The sequence below is a fragment of the Thalassophryne amazonica genome, chromosome 1, assembly GCF_902500255.1.
Source record: "Thalassophryne amazonica chromosome 1, fThaAma1.1, whole genome shotgun sequence".
Lineage (NCBI taxonomy): Eukaryota > Metazoa > Chordata > Actinopteri > Batrachoidiformes > Batrachoididae > Thalassophryne > Thalassophryne amazonica.
The window spans coordinates 87,707,673-87,732,176 of NC_047103.1; the positions used below are offsets into that span (position 1 = coordinate 87,707,673).

At 45.1% G+C, this 24,504-nt stretch overlaps 1 protein-coding gene across 1 annotated transcript in view; it reads right to left on the bottom strand.

The window, feature by feature from the left end:
* The window catches only part of scospondin (subcommissural organ spondin), an 852,118-nt gene that overhangs the window by 585,509 nt on the left and 242,105 nt on the right, over positions 1-24,504 (bottom strand). Inside the window, 7 exon segments of the mRNA XM_034168739.1 lie at positions 4,058-4,183; positions 13,312-13,441; positions 13,621-13,743; positions 14,701-14,892; positions 14,999-15,163; positions 15,242-15,400; positions 20,916-20,968. Coding sequence (XP_034024630.1) covers positions 4,058-4,183; positions 13,312-13,441; positions 13,621-13,743; positions 14,701-14,892; positions 14,999-15,163; positions 15,242-15,400; positions 20,916-20,968 — 948 coding nt within the window.

Here is a 24,504-nt window from a genome sequence, read left to right on the forward strand (position 1 = left end):
ACCCCCGTACCATCACAGATGCTGGCTTTTGAACTTTACGCTGGTAACAATCTGGGTGGTCTTTTTCTTCTTTGTCCGGAGGACACAATGTCCATGATTTCCAAAAACAATTTGAAATGTGGACTTATCAGACCACAGCACACTTTTCCACTTTGTGTCTGTCCATTTCAAATGAGTTTGGGCCCAGAGAAGGTAGCGGCGTTTCTGGATGTTGTTGATGTATGGCTTTTGCTTTGTAGATGTTGTGATGAACTGTGCTATAATACAATAGACTGCCATCCTGTCCAGGATGTACCCCACCTCACGCCCTATGACTGCTGGGACAGGTTCCAGCCCCCACCCCCCCATTACCCTTGGAGTCAGTGGGTATTCACCTTATTCAGGAAGTCAGGGTGGGCTGCTCCATTTTGTCAAACAACTTCGGGTTTGCCACTGTGTCTGATGATTAGCTATGTGGGAACACAGTACGCTACAAGTGTCCAAACATGAGCAGCATTAATTTTTCAGTTCTTGGGTGCCACAACAAGTGGAAGAAGAGGAAACTAACGCTTTCAGAACAATGTTTTGAACATGGAAAGTAGAGCTCTGAGTCCTGTCAATGAGCATTTAACGTGTTCCCTCCTCCATTGAAAGATAAGGATCTCCGGTGCTGGCTAAAGCGCTGAATTTGAAAAATCCACCCAAACGTCCCTATGTCTGTTCTTTTTATTTTATAGAGAAGAAACCCACATCACTGGATATTTACCCAGATAAATGGTTGGACGACAACACTCTGTTGAAGAATCAACGGCCTCACAGCGAGAAGGTCATGGGTTCATTTCCCACCTGTGGCCTTTCTGTGTGGAGTTTGTATGTTCTCCCCGTGTTGGCGTGGGTTTCCTCCGGGTGCTCCGGTTTCCTCACACATCCAAAGACATGCGGGTTAGGTGGATTGGAATCTTTAAATTGTCCGTAGGTGTGCAAGTGGGTGTGGCTGTGTTTGTTTGTCTGTTTGTGGCGTCCTGTCCTGGGTGTACCCCGCCCCGTGCTCTATGACTGCTGGGATAGGCTCCAGCCCCCCCGCGACCCTTAATTGGACTATGCGGTTGAAGTTGTGTGTGTATATTAACGTTACGTAATCTTGACATTACGGTGGTACTACTTGTCGGGTAGTATTTTAACTTGATTGTGCGGCACGGAGCTCGTAGTTCCTCATAGCCAAACCGTCTGTGACAACACAAAATAATCGAGGGCCACTTTTTCATGTCATGAGCCATGGGTGAGCCAGAGTCAATCCCTTTGAGGTTTTCCAAAAGGCTTTTGTTTCTACCCAAGTAATATCTTCCATTGTTCTGTACTGAAAACACCGCTCACCGGAAGTCCCAAGACAAAACGGAAACGCCTCTATTGTAAAAATGGCTCCTTTAACCCCCGTTCTTGCTGCCGCTTGCTCCCGCCTTGGGGGCCGTGGCGATGCGGTTCTGGGGCTCCCCCTTTTGGTGGGCTCATGCAGGTGCCCTGCGTGCGTCCCTTGGGTATGAGGCTGCTCCCTGTGCATCCATGGTAGGGGGGGTCGGGGGGGGGGGTCACCGGTGCCACCGGGCCGCTCCCCTGTTGGTTCGTCGTGCTGCCCCGGGGCTCTGGGGGCTGCCCTTCCTGGCCCCTGTGCCCTTCCGCTGCCCTTTTTTTCCTGGTTTCTCCTGGGGCCCTACATCCTGAACCCATTTCCGTCATTGCTCGCGGCCGGCTGTATGGCTTCTGACGTGCCACAGTGGTCCATGTCATATGGTAAGGTTCTGTGCTTGTGTCTTGGCCCAACACACCAGCCACAGTAGTGATCGGATAGTGGGAATGGCTGAATAAGGTGAATAGAAAATGAGTGAGTGAATGAATGAATAATAACAACTCAACATTCATGAGACTAAGTACTCGTAAATGTCACAATGTTGGCAGTGGCAAACTCAGCCAACAATGGTGAAATGAACCACTGACATTTTTTTCTAAATAGTTCCTCCAGTACCAGATCCAGGCCCTCTACAGCAGTGGTCACCAACCTTTTTAAGCCAAAGATCCCCTTGCTCTGCCTGAGAAGAAGACAAGATCTACCAATCATACTGTAAACAAAAATAAAAATAATACTTCCAAAAGGAAAATTCTTTATTTTAACAGTATTTGAGAATCTTATTTGAATACAATTCAGAAATTCAATGAATTTAGAGCTGTTTTCGGTCTATTTTTGTGATTTAGAAGATTTAGCAAGCTTTATATTTTATACTACTATAAATGACACATTTGCGTCAAGAAATAAATTCACTGTTTTAGAAAGACCAAATGCTTCAGAATTTGTGAAAACAGAATGTTTTCTGAAGTAATGAGTTAATTTGGTCTTTTGAGCATTCTGAAACAGAATTTGTTTCTTGAAGTCTTGGTTTTTGAAGTCATTAAATATAGTTTCTGCAGTAGCGAGCATGGCTTCTTTAAACAAATCACCGTCTGTAATCGGCTTTTTGTGTTTAGCCAAGATATGACTCATGTGAAACAAAGCTTCTGTGCCAGCCTTAAAGTTTGGTGAAAAACAACTGCTGGGCTTTCAATGCTGTTTTCAGTTCGCCAACCTTTTTTATACGAATAGAGCTGTTTGGCGGGTAGCTGTCTTTAAACTTCGGGTGGTTGGTTTCGTGGTGCCGCTGCAGGTTCCCTCGTTTAGAAAGCGCCTGCGGTTGGTGGCATAACATGCAAACACACTTGTCCTTCACCATGGTAAAAATAAATTCCTCCACCCATTCTGGATGAAAATGGTAGGTCTTTGACTTTTTTCGTGAGGTATCTGCCATTGCCATTTTTTTTGTTGCTTTAACTTATTCTTCTTCGCTCTTTTTTGGACTTGATGAACACATACAGCGCCACTCTGTCATTGCAACCCATATGGTGGTTGATCTTGGAACTACAGCAGGGACCGCGTTCCCATTCAATGAATGAAAACTATGTTCATAGAGCTATATACGCTGCAGCAGCTTCAACCAAATTGGTTGAGACTTAAGAGATCCACTAGGAAAGGCTTATAGATCTACCTGTCAATCGCGATCGACGGGTTGGTGACCACTGCTCTACAGCAACAAATTGCTGAGGTCAAGGAGAAAATATCATATGCATAATTTCAATTCAAACAGACATATGAACTTAAAATAAAGCTGCATATTGTAAATTCTGCATTAATGACCAAACTTTTTTCAGTATCACTTGCCACTTGTCTTACAGCAAGAAGGTCATGGCTTTGATTCCACCTGTGACCTTTCTGTGTGGAGTTTGCATGTTCTCCCTCTGTTTGTGCGGGTTTCCTCTGGGTGCTCTGGTTTCCTCCCATATTTAAAGACATGTAGGATAGGTGAATTGGAAACTTTATAACTGTCCAGGTCTCCCTTGCAAAAGACATCTTGATCTCAATGGACTAACCTGGTTAAATAATGATTAAATTAAATTACTGTTAAAATATGGAAAATGTGAATTATTCCATTGAAGGTTGACTTCAGTTTTGTGCCCCTAAATCTGCTGCTCCTGCTCCTAAAATTTTACAGTAAGGGGCTACAGTGTTCCTAGTAAAAAAAAAAGTTTGTCTGAAGCCCTGACCACACAATTTTTGTCATTGTGCCTATCTGCACCACCACAATATAGCTGAAATTAAACAGAAAACACATGTTTGTCTTGTAGATCATCCCCTTGCATACAATAGACTTAACAAAAACACTGCATTAACCATTTAGGAATTACAACCCGTTTTATACACAGTCCACCAATTCCACAGCCTCTAAGTAACAGGGCAAACTAAATAACAAAATAAATCAATAAATGTTTGTTTTAATACAAATAAGTACATCCACATCAACTATTCTTTTGACAAATCATGGGATGTTTACATATTAATTGTCTTAGAAATGTTCATGTGTCCATCCCTTGACTTGTCTAAATAAGACAGGCTGAAAAAGCAACAATTTATTTGTGTTACACTAAAATGTGCCTATGTTCACTGCATGTTAAGAGGATGAAGTCCATGAACCATCATTGAATTAAAAAGGCTCACCTGTAGCGTTGTTGCTGACCCACACCGCAGGTTACATCACATGGTGACCATGACGACCAGGCTGACCAGTGACAGCTCACGACACAACTGGAGGTATCACAGGTCAATTGTCCATCTCTGCATACACTAGTGGAACAAGAACAAGCTAACTGGTCATTGACATTTCATTCACAAATCTGTATTAGCATATCAAGCAGCCACAGCTGTTCAGATATTTTGCCACCAGGTCTGTGTTAAAAATTTAAATTATATTCAGGGATGCACATAACTGGTCATCATCGTGCTCGTGTGTGTGAAACATCATTAATGCACAGCAGAGGGAAACACTTTTCCTATAATCTGTCATTGCTTTCCTCTTATGAAGTACTTTCCTTGTGTTTTCTGCTGCACATCATTTATTTTTAGTATGCACAAACACCATGAGTACCAGCTATGTGCATGGATGATTATACTTAAAAACTGAAAATGGGGGACAAATGAAAGAAAGACTGAACTACGTAAGTTGAGAAACTTGATGAATGTCACAGTTCACAGGACATGAGGGCTCACTGAATGGCTTAGTTTGAGTAAGAAATGATGTGAATCATTTTCTTACTCTCTTCTGGAGTTAAACCATGTTGAACACTTATTTAGGACTTGGGAGTGGTGAGTTTGACAGTGCTCTCTGCAACCAACATCAAATCAATGAAGAGGTGAATAGATTTTGGGAGAATGGTTTTCTTTTCCTCCAAACCTTTAGAATAAATACTAAAGCACAGTGAAGCTCTTCAGGTGGCAAATGGTGACTGAACAGCTTAAACCACACTTGGTTTCTGGCTTGAAAATTTACGGCACACAGTATGAAGTGCAACACAGAAGTGCATTTGGAGTGAGTCTAATGCCACACTACAATTTACACAGTGCCTAATAATGCACTCAGAATGCAAAATAGGGTGGAGGGCACAAAGCCCCCCCCCCCCCCCCCCACACACACACACACGGCCACTGGGTATGAATATAGAATACAATAGAATAAAATAGAGCCTTTATTGTCATTGTACATATATACACACAATGAAATCTGTCCTCTGCATTTAACCCATCCTAATTACAGTTAGACACAATCCAACCACTAGGAGCAGTGAGCTGCCACAGTCCGACGCCTGGGGACCATCTCCAGATGCAGAGACGCTGCCTTGGTCAGGGGCAGATAAAGGAGAAGACCCTAAATAAGCATGTTTATGATTGTGGGAGGAAACTGGAGAACCCGGAAGAAACCCACGCAGACACGGACAGAACATGCAAACTCCTCATAGAAAGGAGGGAAGCGATCCCACAACCTTCTTACTGTAAGGTACAAGTGCTAACCACTAAGCCACCGTGTTGCTCCATTGACTACTGCTTTTTTGAAAAGTGAAATTGATTGACCCCTTGATTTTTCCACTGATCTGCTGATGTTTACAATTCTGTACTTTTTTTTTTTAGAGAGAGACAGAGAGAGAGAGAGAGAACTTATCATGGTAAATTTCACAGAAATTGCTATACATCCTGGAACTAACAGTACCATGGGAAGCTACAGTTGGAGACGCAGCTTAAAGAACACTGAAACAGCAGCCCAGGCAGAACGCAACTGGTGTAGATGTTCCCTGTGGAGGTTGGGTGTAGAAAGCTTGTTGCCAAAACTCCTGACGAGTATGGAGGTGCAAGGACAGGCCTTCCGGGAAGCAGTCAAGTCACTCTCTGAGGCCACTGAGTGAAGCAGCAACTGGCTATGGCTCAAGGACTCAACTGGTCTGCGAGATGACCGCTGAGGGATAAAAGCAGATTCAGCATTCCACAGCCTTGGTGCCACTACCTGAAAGGCCCAATCCCCACGAGTTTGAAACCGCGTACATGGAACCAACAGCAACCTTTGACCTGACAGTCTAAGAGCTCGGGATGAAGAATAAGGTTTCAGCAGGTCAGAGATACACTGAGGAGCTTGACCATGTAAAGCCTTAAAAGTTAAAACTAAAATTTTAAAATGAAACCTAAAATTTACTGGCAACCAATGAAGAGAAACCAAAACTGGAGTGACATGGGATATTCTATTGGTGCCAGTTAAAAGTCTTGCCGCAGCATTCTGTACAGACTGAAGGCGATCCAATGCTGATTTACTGAAACAAGCAAAAAGACCGTTACAATAATCCAAACAAGAAGAGATAAGACCATGAATAATCTCAAGTTCAACCTTTGACGCCAGTAATCTGAGTTTTGAAATATTCCTTTAATGATAAAAACAATTTTGAACCAGCTGTTTGGAATGATGCTCGAGGGACACTGAACTGTCAAAAATGCACTGTCAGGAACCAGTTAGGCCTGAAAATACAGCAAGGGCACATGAACTGTTTGAAGGAGAGAAGAACGGGTCCTTGCATTGATCAATATCTGCTAAAAGAAAAGTAAGGTGAATGAAGCTCACTGGCAGGATTCAACCCGCAGTCCACCAAGCATCAATATCCCAGTAGCTGAGAGAGACTTGAGCACATCACATGAGAAAATGGAACCTAACTAGCCACAGTCTGTTTTGGAGAAGAGCATTCAAGGTCACAGACACCAAGTGAAGTAACCAAAATCCTACAGCATGAAAGAGTGGACAACAATCAATGCAGACCTGACCAACATCCCTGGAAGACTCAGAGGAACGGTGGAGAAGAAGCTGGAGGAAAAATAGGTGATCTGATCTACTCATATGAAGTAGAAAGTTTTTTTGATAAAACAGATGAAAGAAGGAGATACCGACCCCACCAAAGTCCAGAAGACAGCGGGAAATCAAGCATCAAGGAGAGAAGACAGCTGAGGGAGCAATGGAAGAAATCTTCAGTAGATGAGACAGCAACCATTGACTTCCTCATGTAGACTTTAAAAGAGCTGAAAACTTAAGAACTCAATGCAACAGGAAGAAAAAAGCAAGAACTTCCTTCTTCAAGGATCCCCTCAGGTTTGCTAAATGTCTTTTCAAAAAGGAAAAGAGTAGATCTCTTAAGTGCCAACGGCAAAGTTAGAGGACCATCTGAAAGAAACAACACAGACACCTAAAGACTTGAACAAAGGGAGATACCTTCAAACATGCCACCAACATCTCAACCAGAACATCTGAGGGATGACAGTTGTTGTAAGATGTGGGTATTGAACATTTGTGATATTTCAGATGTTTAGATCTTAGCCTGTTAAAAAGAATCACACTGCTGGTGCTTATTAGGCTGCATACGATACAACGCCTACTTTGGCCCGCTTCGAGTTGCGTCATGCGTCATCATGACGCCGTGTACACAATGCAGTAAAAACTAAGGACACAGACAAAAAAAACGCTGCTGGCTGTAGCAGCTCCTCGGTCTTCTCTCACAAATATGTTTAAATACAGTCCATAAAAGTCCTGCTCACAGACTGATTGACAGGACATGTCCACATCAAGTATAACTCCAGACATCTCAACATTTACTCACAGACGGTTCGTTCACGCGCATGCACATCTCGCACGCGCATCTCGCGGTCAAAGTAGGAAAGATAAACGATAACAGAACTCAGAGCGCAGACCTGCAGCTCAGCACAAATATAAACTAGAAGATAAATCAGTGTACAGAGTCTGTCTGCAGCCAAACTGCACTCTGATTCCTCTGTGCAGAGAACCTGCAGGCTGTGTTCTCACCTTCTCTCTGCCCCCTGCTGCACCTGACGCAGACATTCCTGCGTCATCATGACACCACAGGAAGCTTGATGCAGCCTCGGTGTGAAAGGGGCTTTAGAAATTGTGCTCATGAAGTATTTTGGACCTGTTGGTGCAGTATGACAGTAATAATAAAGAGCTGAAACTTGAGATTGATTTTTCAGTTTTAGTATGTTTGACAAACTCCCAATTTTCTTGTTTACCATATAATAAAACAGTTATAGACTTTTAATTTCGGAAGGCCTCGATGAACCCCATCCTGACCAGGTCCGCATAATCACGGGTACACCTCATCAAAAGTCTATAATTGTATATTATATGAATATTACGGTCATGTAAACATGCTCAGTGTTAAGTGTCATGGCTTAAACAGGAAACCTGCTGGCTGGAGACTGAGTAACTGATTGAACTTCAGCCAGACATTTGCTGATGGTAAAGAAGTGCAAGTTTAGGAAGTGATGCTGTCACTGTCTAATAGTGTGGAGCAACAGAGTTGGTTTCTGAATGATATATTTATGGGCTGAAACAAAAAACCTCATGGTAACAGATACAGTTCCTCACGGTGGAAGAAGGTGGAGAGGGCAATAAGGAAGTCAAGAGCAGCTTCATCTCCTGAACCAAACGGAGTTCCATACCAGCTGTACAAAAATGCTCCAGATGTCTTACGGTTCCTATGGAACTATCCCAAAAGCATGGTGGAGAGCAGGGGGTGTGATGACACCCAGGAAAAATGATTCCGCAAATGTCAACCAATTCCAGCAGATCAATCTCTTGAATGTTGAAGGGAAGATCTACTTGAGCCCTGGTGCTCAAAGAATGACAACCTACTACCTGAAACAGAAAGGTCTGATTGACACATTGGTGCAGAAGGCTGGTATACCAGGCTTGATATGGCATCATACCCAGCCTGCAAACAGGGAAAGGAATAGACCCGCATGTCTTACTGGACCTAGCCAACACTTTTGGATGTGTCCTCCAGCTACCATCGACATTAACGCTTGTCCGATTGTCCGGGACAAGTGTAAAATATGATCAGACGAGCAATAGCTCTAAATCGTTGTCCGACCGGGCAAGTTGTTTTCTCATTTACAAATTGTCTCGCACCTCGCAAGAAAGCGTCTTCGGTTTTTCCTGCCACTCTCCACACAGCGGACAATCGGAAAACATTTTAATACAGGGTTCTCCCCAGACAATAGAACAACGGTGCCGCGCCACAGTGTTCTGACAGTGCCGTCACACTCTGTCCTGCAATCAGGTAGTTTTTCTAAAATACAACCAGGCTGTTTGTGCAGAACTGACCGCTCGCTGCCCCCCCCCCCCCCCCCCGGCAGGGAGCTGAGCAGCGCTGCAGCTCATAGCGCACAATGTGAAGAAAAAAAAAAAACTCCGTCAAAATCTTCAGGTAAAAAGAGCTCATTCTGCTTTGCATAGCCCCAAAAATTCATTTATAGGCTTTATTTTACAGTTGAAAGCCTTTATGTTTCCAAAGTTTGCTCGAATACGGTGAGAGAGTGAAGAGTCTCTCATTCCCTCAGAGAGAGAGAGAGAGAGAGAGAGAGGAGAGACAGGAGAGAGAGAGAGAGAGAGGAGAGACAGGAGAGAGAGAGAGAGAGAGAGAGAGGAGAGACAGGCCGATTCGCCATGAAATTACGTTCTTCCTTTTGACGGCTTTCATTTTGTCACATCATCATGAAAATTGATACACAGGTCGAGCAAGACAACCTCTTACAATTTATAGGGGCGTCGCCCATGGGCGGGGCAAAATGCCTCAATAGCGCCCCCTTGAAACTTTCAAAAACCCCTCCCCATGGGGGTTTTTTTGGAGTAGGGAGATGAAAATTGGTACACATGTGTGACTTGCATAGACGTACAAAAAAGTCTCTTGCACCATGGGTCTACTCCAAACAGGAAGTCAGCCATTTTGAATTTTCTTGTCATTTTGGCGTGATTTCCACGTTGTATTTGAACGAACTCCTCCTAGGGATTTTGTCCAATGCACTTCAAATTTCTTCCACATCACCCAGAGACGATACTGACCAAAAGTTATCGAAAGCTTTTCTCTATGTTGAAGGGTGTGGCCCGCTATGGTGCCGCCATTTTGACCCTTCGCCATGTAACATCAAGTCATGATAACTCCTTCATGCTTTGCCTGATTGACTTGAAACTTCACATGTATGATGACGGTTGGCCCCTCAACACACCTGGCCCCTCTGTTTGTACACTGAGCGCCCCCTAGTGGATGAACCATCAACATGTCACAACTCCTTCATGCATTGTGTGATTTGCTTGAAATTTGAAATGTGTGATGAGTGGTTGCCCCTGCACGCACATGCCCACATCTGGTCACAAGGGCACACACTGCCCTGGGTAGGCGGTCACGCGGAACGAGGGCCCGTATATGACTGCTTGCAGTCCTAGTTTTCTTTTTATTATTGTTATTTATGCACCGATGACACCAGATCAAATTACTTGTATGTGAGAACTGACTTGGCAATAAATTTGATTCTTATTTGACAATCAAATCAATATCCAGATTTAGCTCTTGTTCAAACAAGACAATTAAGGTTTATATATATATATATATATATATATATATATATATATATATATATATATTGTAAATAAGTATGCAATTCCAATCAAAAATGTTGAAAAAAAAGCTAAACTGTCAACATGACAGAAAAAACTCTGCACAGGTACATGTGTCATTTTTAAAGAAGAGAGCAAATGTTATGTCCATCAAATATTAATGTGTTTTTAAACTTTTCAATGTCATTTATTTTCTTAACATAGACAGAAAAATACAAAAAAGAACTTTGATATTACAACATAAGTGTAAATTTTTTGTCTATTATTCTTGCTTTCAAACCAGTCAAAATGACTCGTAACGAGCGCCGTCTCAGGCGATAATTGCCAACAGCACCGCTATACTAAAAATTTCTGGGGAGAACCCTGTATCATGTGTGCACAAGACCAATGTATGGAGTGTGCATTCGTAGCATCTTCTTGCAAGATGCTGTGGCGGGAAACATTAGATAACGAATGTCGCATCGATTAACACGCCTTTTGAAGAATATACTGAACAGAATGTCTTTTCTAAAACCTCCGAAACCGGGCCAGATACCAGGGAAAACACCAGTCAAACACAAAGCATCAACCCCTGCAAGTGTAAAACCTTCAAAGAAGAGGTATGAAGAGAAAGGAAGAGAGAGGAAGTTTGTGAGTAGCTGGACACAGGATTATCCGTGGCTGGGGTACAAGGAAGAGGACAACACAATATACTGCCATGTCTGCGGACCAGTAAGTCATTTTTAAATGTTGAAATAAAATAATTTGATTTGCTTTATCAAAAAACATACTGGCAAATGATCATGCACTGAACAGTGATGAATTCAGAAACCACACAGGAGAGAAGCAGATGCATATCGACATTTACCAATTATTTTAATTTTTTCACCAATTATGAACAATCGCAGGAGAGAAACATTATGAGCTAGGTCTTGGTTAACAGATTAAAAGGCTAGAGGCTATGCATGCAATATGTAATAAAATGTATTTTTTGGAAATTCAATTTTACTACCCGCACAGGAGAGAAGCAATTTATGAAAAAGTGTAATTTCAGTACTTCCACAGTAGCATGCCCCCAGACACCCCTAGGTGACACGCGCCATTGGCGTATGTATCGTGTGCCTTCGGCATGCTTCACGTGACTCGTGCCTGTGCCGCTCGCTTGTCCAGACAACCAGCTTTCCTATAGGACAAGTAAACCGTCAGGGTTACTTGTCCTATGGACAAGTACACTAAAAAGCTTAATGTCAATGCCTGACCAGTCTCTCATCTGGACAGCCTTCGAAGTCCTTCATGTGCCAAAGAGTAACAGGACCTGCTCAGAAACTTCTTCCAAAATTTGAAATTCTGCAAAACAATAGAACACACTACATCATGGCAATCACTGAAAGTGAGGAGAATGGCAGGATGTACCATCTCCCCATTAGCCTTTATCATGGCAATGGAAGTGATCGTCTGAGCTTCCAAGTTGGTTGTAGGAGGAAAACATAAACAGGATGAACAACAGTTACCTCCTATTTGTCCCTACATGGATGACTTGACCACTCTGACCTCTGTCATCCTATGCACAACATAACATGAGCTCAGATGCATTCAGCATCGCACCACTGACTCCCCTCCAGAGACGGGACCATTGGTGTTTTTCCATTGGTTTCCTCTTTTGCAGTGATGAGGATCCAAATGGCCTGTCCTCATCCCCTTTATGAGCCTTCATGGAAGGCAGGAACAGTTACTCCACCAGAGTGCAGAAAAGAGATCTTCTGTACAGTCAAGGATGACAAAATGTTTTACAGTTTTTGGAGCACCAATCATGCCACCAATCCCCAAAAAAGGACTTATCTACAGGTAGGGACTTCCGAATCACGGCATTAAATGAACCCTGATGCTAAATTACTAAAGGCCAGAGTATAAATAAGCTCTGGCACTGGTGTTGGTATTGGAGAAATTAAGGAAATAAATTTAGAGCTCTGTCTCCTTTGGAGCCTTGTGTGCAGAGCTGAAGGCAGGTCTTCTTGTCACATGTCACGTCTCATCTCTGTCTCACATTTGTCCATGTGTATTTCCTGACTGCGTGTGGTGGCACGGCTGCCTCTGAACCAACTAGCTCGGCTCTCCGTCAGTCTCTTGCTGGAAGCACATGTACACACACACACATGCACGTGTTTAACTGAGCATTAGAGAGAGAGCGAGAGAGACAGAGAGAAAGAATTATCAGAGGAGCAAGTGAAAAGAGAAAAAGTTGTAAGAGGAGCACATGTGTAAAGAGATAGAGAGTTCTAAGACATTTTAGGACAGTATACTATTACATCAAAAGCACAATTTCTACTTTTATTTCAATCCCATATCTCCTGTTTATACATTTATTTACTGGAGAATATTGTTAACGTTATGTATGTCGTCTTAATTTTTTTTTTTTTTGCTCTATGTAACACTTGCTTTGACAAAGTAACCATATGTTTCCCCTGTCAATAAAGCACCACTGAAATTAAAATTGAATTGAGTTCTAATAAGAGCATGCGTTTATGGAGACAGAGATTTAGAAGTGCATCAGGGCACACAGGGCCAAGAATGGCAGAAAGAATTAAACACAAAAATATGTGGCTGCACTTGAGTGTTTGTTAAATGGCACTTAGAAAAACCACTGTTAATTCTATTCTTAACTTGAACTTCTTTTTCCTCCAAAAAATTAAGAAGTACAAGTCCAATAATCACTACTGGTAGAAGAAGCAAGTAGTTCCATTAAAATTTCTGCAAGTTACGTTCACCATCAGCACAGAACTCTTGTGATTTTGATTATGTGTTTAAATGATCCTTTGTACAATAAAAATTCAGTGACTTACATAATTTATTATTGTAGTTACAGGTAATTTAATGAGAAAGCTTCCATAATCGTTGACTTTGACAGAAAAACTGCATAGTACTGTCAACTACATAAAGCAGACAGCACTTCAACATACAAAAATGAAAAAAAAAAAAAAAAAAGCATTTCAGTGTTTCTCACCATGTGGTACATTTGTTCTTATTTAGTTCCTGTCCTGGATGAAGTGTTAGGCCATCCCAGTGACAGACACATTTGCTGGCATTTACACACAGCCCGTCCTGAAGGTACAGACCACCATGACAGCGACACCCTGGATAAAGACATTTGATCTATTAGTACTGTTTAAGCCACTGGTTAACTGCCCTACTTATAGTACATATATAGCAAGAATTTAACTTAAAACAAGGTGATTTGTGGACACTGAATGTTTCTTGGCTGGTTTTACAAACAAACAGTTTTTAACAAACCATAATAATTGTGAAGTACTACCTAGTACACATTCAGCACTGCAGTTGTTGGTCAAGCTGAGATGTGAGCACGTAGGAGGACATGGCTCGACTCTCCCAGCCAGGCAGTCTGCCTCAGTGACGAGCATCATGTTGCTGACACATCCTGAACAACCACACAGTCAGTCCTTCAGTGTCTTTACAGGAACCAGACAATCTCAAAATTTATCACAGAGTGATCTAATGAACTGTGACCAAGTGTTTGGAGTGTTCAGAGCAGCAGAATAAACAATTGCATGATTCAAATCATCCATTACAGATGGACGACAAAAGTTACCATGTGGAGCCACAATCACTCTGTCATACCCGCACCCTGTCAGACACACTAATTCCAATATCTCTACTATAACATATGAAACAGATTTATTTATGATATTTTCTGGACTATAAGTCGCATCGGAGTGTAAGTCACACTTCATGCAACAAGAAGTAAAATGAATTTAATCTACACATTATTTATAAGGCATATGGTGTTAAGAAGCACCGTTAATGAGCTAATGTTAAATGTTTAAATGTGAGTAAACTGCTTCTTTAAGCTACTGAACAGATAATCATATGTGAGGTGAATGTGCCATGCAATGAAACATTTAAAAATTATTTTGTAGTACATTTTTAAAATATAATAAACGCACTGTTAATTTTCTTTGTTTTGTTCTTAAAAGAGCTGTCTTTGTAGTTTCAAGTAAGTCCAAATAAGGTTTCTTCCAAATCGAATGAAATAAATAATAATAGTCCTTATTATTCCAAAGTGTGGGATTCCAGTTAAAAACATCATTTCTGTAAACGAAGAATGTTTTTCTTCCTCACCTGCTTCTTCATCTTCATAAAGCTAAGTCTTTAGTCAGGCAAGAAGGAGAATAATACAGCAGACGCAAAGTGTTTGGGAAACCTCTGTTTCATGATCGGACAACAAGACTGGATTTTATTTGAGTCTCCATACAGAGTGTGAAGTGAGCTGTTTGGGAATTTTCTGCTTCATCATTTAATAATTAACGATGCATTATCACACATTTTACACACAAAAGAAATAGTGCCCAACACAGTGTAAGCTGATTCAATACACCTGTCTGTGAGGCAGTGTCTGTAGTGCAGGGCTGGTTGTTGCAGCTTTGGCTCTGCAGAGTCCTGCCAGTGCACTCGTGTCCACCATTTTTAGGAGGAGGAGCTGAGCATGTCCTGTTTCTCTGCCTGATACCGCCTCCACACTGAACGTCACACTCTGACCACTCTGTCCAGTCAGACCAATGGCCATCAACTGCAGGATGACAGGATCACAGGTGTGGTTACCTGAAGTACTAAGCACTTGTGGGAAAATGCATCAAACTGTGGAGGTTCCATAAAACAGTGGAAAAAGGGAAGACCTGGACAAGCACGAGGGAAGCAGGGACGGCTGTCAAACTGAGTTCCATCACAGGCACCTCCTGGTAGAGCCTCCCTCAGTATGTCCCTCTGTCGGAACAAGGAGCCCCGACCACAGGACACACTGCACTGGCTCCATGCTGTCCATGGAGACATGATGCAGTCCACTGGAAAAGAGAATATGTTGGGGGAAGCATCAGTCGTTCCTTATTGAGTTTGAATTTAGAGGCAGATTTGTTTCCTACCACAGTCTTTTTCATCAGATCCATCCACACAGTCTGTCTGCAGGTTACACCTGTGATCAAGGTGAACACACTCCCCACTGTCACAGGAGAACTGCTTGACAGAGCACAGGCTCGGCACCGCGGGGTACAGTGGAGTCACCTCTGGCCTCACTGTAGTGCCTAATTAACAGTAATTTTGCAGGAAATTATATCACAGAGAATTCACAAGGACTGATTTCTTTTTTCTTTTCTGACACAATAGAAATCTATGTAAACAAGTCATACTTTAAATAGAGTGACGATGTGAAGCGCTACATTCAACAAATGTCCCATACATCACAAGGTCAGCTTGTTCACAGATTTTTGGATGTAATTAAGTCAGAATTCAAAGATAAGTGGTTTTTGTTGTGCTTGATGCATTGTCAGTGATGTCTTTCACAGCACCTGGCAGATTATTCTGAATCTAGTACCAGGTAAAATGCAGTTTGTGAATGGATAGACAAAAAAACAGAGTCAGGGCAATAAGCATTTGAACAGTGACAAGTTTTATAATTTTGTCTCCACATACCACCACAATGGAACTGTAAGTAAACAGTTAAGATGTGCTCGTAGCTTGGACTTCCAACTTTCACCTTGAATACAAGAGGCTTAAATATCATATGAACCACTCAAAAATTACAGCTACCTTTATGCACAGTCCCACCATTTTCGGAGTCCATAAATAAAGAGACAAACATAAAGAATATTGACAATATGAATCATTTGATATATCAAACTTCAACTGTGGGTGCCCAGCCGCCGGGTCAATAGTCACTCCCGATTGTTATGACGGCTCACGGAACAGCTAACCGATCCGTTGTTATGACCCCTCACGGAGCAGCTAACCAATTCGTTGTTATGACGGCTCACGGAGCAGCTAACCGATCCGCTGTTATGACCCCTCACGAAGCAGCTAACCGATCCATTGTTATGACCCCTCACGGAGCAGCTAACCGATCCGCTGTTATGACGCCTCACGGAGCAGCTAACCGATCCATTGTTATGACACCTCACAGAGTGGCTGACTAATCGAAGCTGGACGCCGGTTAAATGATATGTCTCCGAAAGTCAATGCATGTCCAGATTTCTTGTTTCGTTTTGGCTTCGGTGTCCTTCATTAGTGCTGTGTGACCGGGGCTTTGAATTTGTTGCTAGGAAAGTTCAATGACCAAAATACCAACATTCTGGGTTCAATGAACATGTTTTCATTATTATTTGATTTCTTTGTGCGACTGATATCATTATTCAAGCATTCAAAAGGCTGTTCCTAACTCCACACAACTCCAAACACGACCAGAAAGTTTCTTGACAGTTCTATCCCTAACCAGATAGAGTTGTGATGTCATCACGCATGCGCATAGGCGCTGCTCCATTGCAACTTGAAAATCTCCCATTATGAAGCCAGTCTTCATAATGGGGGGGGTTGATGGTGGTGAAAGGTGAGTGATTTCAGTGGAGCAGGGTACAAATTGCTGAGTTTGCAATTATTGAGAAGGGGCAGGTGCTGAAACAAACAAACAAACAAACAAACAAAAGGCTCACTCAGTCACACTTGGTTTACGAGGTGTATTAGAAAAGAAACCGACCTTTTTATTTTTTTCAAAAACCATATGGATTTGAATCACGTGTGATTGCGTCAGACAAGCTTGAACACTCGTGCGCATGCATGAGTTTTTCCACGCCTGTCGGTTGCATCATTCGCCTGTGAGCAGGCTTTGAGTGAGGAGTGGTCCAGCCCCCTCGGCGGATTTTCATTGTCAGGAAATGGCTGAATGATTTGGGCTTTTTTTCCATCAGAATTTTTTCAGAAACTGTTAGAGACTGGCAGCTGGAAACCATTAGAAAAATTTATCTGGCTTTCAGTGAAAATTTTACGGGCTTCACAGAGAATAAGGACTGTTATGACAGCTTTAAGGACGGCTTTAAGGACAGCTTTAAGGACGGCTTTAAGGACGCTCGGCGCGCTGCGCCCGTGCCGCCATCGAGAGCCACAAACCACCGGATCATTTCTAAACGGATGGCTCTGTGGATCCGAGACCGTCGTGTGCACTTTCTCTGGTTATCACAAGAGCTGGACATCAGCCATTTTCCAGCAGATTTCACTTTTAACAAGAGATTTTGTCATGGAAAGCCGAGGGGAGGCTTCGCGCATCACGACCGATTTGCTGATGGAGCGAGACAAAGGAACACCTCCATTTTGGTCTCACAGGACGGCTTTGAGATGGCGTTCAGACAGCTGTCGGTGGTTTTTCCATCGAGTGATTATCCGAGAAATTGTGGATGGGCCTGGACATGCCAGAACATGTCCCATGAGGCTTCATCACGGCGTTGCTGTGCGCCATGTGGCACCACCGCGAAGCGCGAAGCCTCCGCTCCTCTTTCCATGACAAAAACTCCTGTAACAGTGGAATGTGCCGTTCATTTCCAAACTGGACGCTGTGTTTTATCCGGGACATCGTCTGACTAGCACAGGAATTGTGAAAAGACGTGGACATCAGCACTTTTTCGGCACACTGAGACAGATGTGCGGAGGAATTCCGCGCGTTGCGGCGGTGCCGCATGGCGCAAAGAAACGCTGTGATGAAGCCTCACGGGACATGTTCTGGCATGTCCAGGCACATCCACAATTTCTCGGATAATCACTCGATGGAAAAACCACCGACAGCTGTCTGAACGCCATCTCAAAGCCGTCCTGTGAGTCCAAAACGGAGGTGTTTCTTTGTTTCGCTCCATCAGCAAATCGGTCGTGACGCGTGAAGCCTCCGCTCGGCTTTCCATGACAAAATCTCTTGTTAAAAGTGAAATCTGCCGGAAAATGGCTGATGTCCAGCTCTTGTGATAACCAGAGAAAGTGCACACGACGGTCTCGGATCCACAGAGCCATCCGTTTAGAAATGATCCAGTGGTTTGTGGCTCTCGATGGCGGCACGGAGCACGGCGCGCCGAGCGTCCTTAAAGCCATCCTTAAAGCTGTAGTAACAGTCCTTATTCTCTGTGAAGCCCGTAAAATTTTAACCGAAAGCCAGATAAATTTTTCGAATGGTGTCCAGCTGCCAGTCTCTAACAGTTTCTGAAAAAATTCTGATGGAAAAAAAGCCCAAATCATTCCGCCATTTCCTGACAATGAAAATCCACCGAGGGGGCTGGACCACTCCTCACTCAAAGCCTGCTCACAGGCGAATGATGCAACCGACAGGCGTGGAAAAACTCACGCATGCGCACGAGGGTTCAAGCTTGTCTGACGCAATCACACGCGATTCAAATCCATATGGTTTTTGAAAAAAATAAAAAGGTCAGTTTCTTTTCTAACAGACCTCGTACAATCTCAAACGAGGAAACATTGGGATAATGTGGAAAATGCAAAGATAAATGAATAAAATGAATTTTAAAACATGCCTTGATTCTTACACTCACTTTGACTTCTACTCCTTTTTGGGCAGTATGTATTCAAGAAATTTCACATGTTATGTGATCTTCATTTCATTTGTTAATATATACATCAATTTCTGCATTTAACACCAGTGGGTTATTCCATGCCAAATCAACTGATTAAAAAAAAAAAGAGTTCATGCCTGACCATATCAAATTTGTCATACTTTCCATAAATAATACTATTGGCCCCGAAACACAGGAGCTTGTTGTGTGGGCCGCTGAAGAGGAGGTACTGCTGGCCCACCACCAGATGGCGCCCTGCCATGTTGGCAGCGTTTGGGCCTCTAGAGGGGGCACTGGCTTTTTTGGTACCACCAGGTGTGCCCGTTAGGCCGTCATCAGCTGTCTGTCATCACTCATCACCATATCCATAAAAGCCTGGGAGAGACACCATAACTCTGCCGAGTTATCAGCTTACCACACAGATAAACCTACTCAGCCGTTTTGTGCCGTACGCACATTCATTGCTACTGAAGTCTTTGCAGTTGTGATTTATATACTTGCAGCTCGTAGCCGGGTTTGTGTGAAGTTTGGAGGAATTGGCGTCTCCACTCCTCACTTCTTACTTGGTAAGTATTTCAATTGACACTGCACGTTTTCCAGTTTTCCTCTGCACTCTGGGAGTATTTGGATTTATTCCTTCAGGAGGATTACTGAGTTTTGCTGACTGTTTGCTGGGTGTACACACACCCACCTAATCTGTTTTTGCTCCTGCCAGCAGTACCGGTCCGACAGCCTCGAGCGGTGGCCACCTGGGGTACCAGGACTTGGCGGCTCTGGTGTATTGCAGGCCTCCGGCTGGCGGTGGAGCTTTGTGGGTTCCGGCTCTTCTCTGGATAGGCGTCTCCTACCCTTGGGCCTGCCCACGTGTCACCATTTTCTGTTATTAATTGGACTCAGCATAATCGTAACCTGTTTGCACTTTTGCATAATAAATTGTTATTTATTGGTATTCTTATTGACCACTCATTTACGCCCCGTAACGTGGGTCTGTGCAGTCACTTTCTCAACAGGATAACTCGGCCACATCATGGACTCCGGGAGGCGTTTACCACCTGATGAACGATCACTGGAAGTGCAAGGTGCGCAGGATCTACTGGGAGGAAAGCTGGGTGAGCTGCAGCATATATTGTCTAACCTCACTGCTCATTTGAATTTATTAACCGAGCAGAATGCTCACCTCAGCCGTTGGATGGAGGCTCTCACCGCGCAGGTAGACACGAGCGCGTCAGGCACGGCTGCAGCCACTCTTCCTCCAGTAGATCTGCCGTCAAACAGAATAAATCCAGCGGTTGTTCAGAGGTCTCCCCCCTCATCGCCCGAAGCTTACATTAGTTCCCCGGAAGTGTACGGTGGTTGTGTTGAAATGTGCTAGGACTTCTTGATGCAGTGCGCACTCGTTTTTTCACAACGGCCCATTATGTACACGTCTGAGCACAGCCGGGTGGCTTATGTGATTAATTTGCTTCGGGGTGAGGCACGCACCTGGGCTACGGCGCTCTGGGAACAAGATTCACGGATCCTCTCAACTTAAACTGGGTTCATAAGGGAGTTTCGACAGGTGTTCGATCATCCAAATAGAGGCGAGTCCGCTTCAGATATGCTGCTGTCAATGAGACAGGGATGACGGAGTGCAGCTGATTATGCAATCAACTTCCGTGTTGTGGCAGCGAGGTCCAGTTGGGATTCAGTCTCACTCCGCGCCGCCTTTGTAAACGGGCTGTCTCCGGCCCTAAAGGTGCATCTGGTGGCTAAGGATCAGCTGCGGGATTTAGATGGGCTTATTGATCTGGGTTATTCGTTTAGACCAGACCTGGGCAAACTGCGGCCCGGGGGCCACATGCGGCCCTTTGCATGTCTCTGTCTGGCCCTCATGAGGTCTGATTATTATTACATATAGTAAAAATGTCAAGCTTGTGTGTCGCAAATCATTAGAGAGGTTTATTTAGGTATATTTACATATTATTACAATAATAAAAATGACCTACAAAAGCTATTAAATAGGTAATTTTTTGTAAAATTTGTAATGGGAGACAGCTGAGTTATCAATGGTGTGGCCCTTGGACATAATTCAGGTTCCCTATGTGGCCCCTTGTAAAAATTAATTGCCCACCCCTGGTTTAGACAATCGGCTTGAGGAATTCAACTGGGAGCGAGACGAAGGGCGTGGCCGGGTGCGCGCCGTCCCTCTCCCCTCCAGAGCCGAGTTAGCGCCGTCCTCTACCAGCTCCAAAGCCAGGGCTCTCTGCGTTGCACCAGCTCCCTCTGCTGACGTTGCTATGGACATGAGCAGGGCGAAAGTGAAAGTAAAGGAAAGACAAAGGAGGCTGGCTCGTGGAGAGTGTTTTTACTGCGGCTCGAGTAAGCATGTGCAGAAGATTTGCCCCAAGTGGTTAAAACTTCAATGCTCACCCTTAGAGACTGGGCTAAGGGTGAGCCATACAAACCACACGGGTGTTCCACGAAAATGCGCATAACTCCCAGTCACAATCCTCTGTGGGGATTTAACCCTTACCGCTCCAGCACTTTGAGTACCTGGTCATGCCGTTCGGCCTCACCAACGCCCCCGCGACATTCCAGGCTTTGGTTAATGATGTTCTGCGGGATTTCCTGCACGGATTCGTCTTCGTATACCTAGACGATATCCTCATCTTCTCCCAGGATTCTGAGACTCATGTTAAGCATGTCCATCAGGTCCTTCAGCGGTTATTGGAGAACCGGCTGTTTGTAAAGGCCGAGAAGTGCGAGTTCCACCGCACCTCTTTGTCCTTCTTTGGGTTCATTATCTCCTCCAACTCCATCGCACCCGATCCAGCTAAGGTAGCTGCGGTGAGAGATTGGCCCCAACCGGTAAATCGTAGGTAGATGCAACAGTTCCTAGGGTTCGCCAATTTTTACAGGAGGTTTATTAAGGGCTATAGTCAGGTAATTAGCCCCCTTACAGCCCTGACCTCCACCAAAGTCCCCTTCACCTGGTCGGATCAGTGTGAAGCCGCATTTAGGGAGTTGAAACACCGGTTTTCAACTGCACCAGTTCTGGTGCAGCCCGATCCTAGCCGCCAGTTCATTGTTGAAGTGGATGCCTCTGACTCAGGGATAGGAGCCGTGCTGTCCCAGAGCAGGGAGTCCGATAGTGTTCTCCACCCTTGTGCTTACTTATCCCACAGGTTAACCCCTGCCGAACGGAACTATGACGTTGGCAATCGGGAACTCCTGGCTGTGAAAGAGGCCCTTGAGGAGTGGAGACATCTGTTGGAGGGAGCTGTGGTCCCATTTGTGGTTCTCACTGACCACCGGAACCTGGAATATATCCAGACCGCTAAGCGTCTGAACCCCAGGCAAGCCCGGTGGTCACTGTTGTTTGGACACTTTAACTTCAAGATCACCTACCACCCCGGGACCAAGAACGTCCGGTCTGACACCCTGTCCCGGGTGCATGAAGTGGGAGTTAAAGCAAGGCTGTTGGACCCACCGGACACCATCATACCGGAATCCACTATCCACGTCGCAACCCTCACGTGGGAGGTGGAGGGAGTTGTTAGGGAGGCCCTGATGCAACACCCGGATCCCGGAGGTGGACCACCCAACAGACTGTATGTGCCACCAGACGCTCGGACTGCCGTGTTGGACTTCTGTCACGGTTCCAAGCTCTCCTGCCATCCGGGGGTGCGAAGGACCGTGGTAGTGGTCCGGCAGCGGTTCTGGTGGCCGTCAGTCGAAGCCGACACCAGGGACTACATCCGGGCATGCACCACCTGCGCCGGGGCAAGGCTTCCCACCAGCTGGAGAAGGGGCTCCTCCAGCTGTTGCCTGTGCCTCGTCGCCCCTGGTCCCACATCGGTTTGGATTTCATCACGGGTCTCCCTGCCTCCCAGGGGAAGACAGTCATCCTGACGGTAGTGGACCGGTTCTCAAAGGCGGCCCACTTCGTGGCCCTCCCAAAGCTCCCGACTGCCCAGGAGACTGCAGACCTCCTGGTCTACCATGTCGTGCGTCTGCATGGGATCCCCACGGACATTGTATCAGACCGTGGTCCTCAGTTTTCCTCACAGGTCTGGAGGAGTTTCTGTAAGGAGCTGGGGGCCACGGTGAGCCTGTCGTCTGGGTACCACCCACAAACTAACGGCCAAGCAGAGCGGGCTAACCAGGACTTGGAGCAGGCCTTGAGATGCGTCACCTCTGTGCACCCGACGGCCTGGAGTCAACACCTGGCCTGGATCGAGTACGCACATAACAGCCAGGTGTCGTCATCTATCAGCCTCTCCCCGTTCGAGGTATGCTTGGGGTATCAACCCCCGTTGTTTCCGGCAGTCGAGGGAGAGGTCGAGGTGCTCTCGGTCCAAGCCCACCTCAGGAGATGCCGTCGGGTGTGGAAGAAAGTCAGTTCTGCTCTCCTGAAGGCCCAGACGTGGGCTAAGGACCATGCGGACCGCCAACGTGCCCCGGCCCCAACTTACCAGCCTGGGCAGGAGGTTTGGCTGTCCACGAAGAACATACCTCTGCAGACGGATTCACCAAAACTAACTGACCGTTTCATCGGACCATTTAAAATAGTCAAGGTGATCAGCCCTGCTGCGGTATAACTGCAATTCCCGGCATCGCTACGTATCCACCCTGTTATTCATGTGTCCTGGATAAAACCACACCACACATCAGACCTCTGCACTCCCGGACTGGCAATATCTGGTAGACTGGGAGGGTTATGGCCCGGAAGAATGCTCCTGGGTGAAGAGGAGCTTCATTCTGGACCCCGCCCTCCTGGCGGATTTCTACCGGAGGCACCCAGACAAGCTGGGGCAGGCGCCAGGAGGGACCCATTGAGGGGGGGACCTGTTGTGTGGGCCGCTGAAGAGGAGGTACTGCTGGCCCACCACCAGATGGCCCCCTGCCATGTTGGCAGCGTTTGGGCCTCTAGAGGGGGCACTTGGTTTTTTGGTACCACCAGGTGTGCCCGTTAGGCCATCATCAGCATTCTATCATCACTCATCACCACATCCATAAAAGCCTGGGAGAGACACCATAACTCTGCCGAGTTATCAGCTTACCACACAGGTAAACCTGCCATTTTGTGCCGTACGCACATTCATTGCTACTGAAGTCTTTGCAGTTGTGATTTATATACTTGCAGCTCGTAGCCGGGTTTGTGGGAAGTTTGGAGGAGTTGGCGTCTCCACTCCATTGACACTGCACGTTTTCCAGTTTTCCTCTGCACTCTGGGAGTATTTGGATTTATTCCTTCAGGAAGATTACTGTGTTTTGCTGACTGTTTGCTGGGTGTACACACACCCACCTAATCTGTTTTTGCTCCTGCAGCAGTACCGGTCTGACAGCCTCGAGCGGTGGCCACCTGGGGTACCAGGACTTGGCAGCTCTGGTGTATTGCAGGCCTCTGGCTGGCGGTGAAACTTCGTGGGTTCTGACTCTTCTCTGGATAGGCGTCTCCTACCCTCCGGCCTGCCCACGTGTCACCATTATTAATTGGACTCAGCATATTCGTAACCTTTGCACTTTTGCATAATAAATTGTTATTTATTGGTATTCCTATTGACCGCTCATTTACGCCCCCTAACGTGGGTCCGTGCATTCACTTTCTCAACAGAGCTGTTGAAAAAGATGGGTGCAACATCCATTATTTCCAACATCCATTATTTCCCCATAAATCCCCCTCTCACATTCAACAGCAACCAGACATACTGAAATACTGGCTGGTGATCTAATGACACAGCTTTGTTGATGTTGATGCTGTTTGTGAGATATTATGAAGAGCCAAAGAGAGAGTTTGTTGAAGATGTGTTGGGCATGGCAACCCTGTG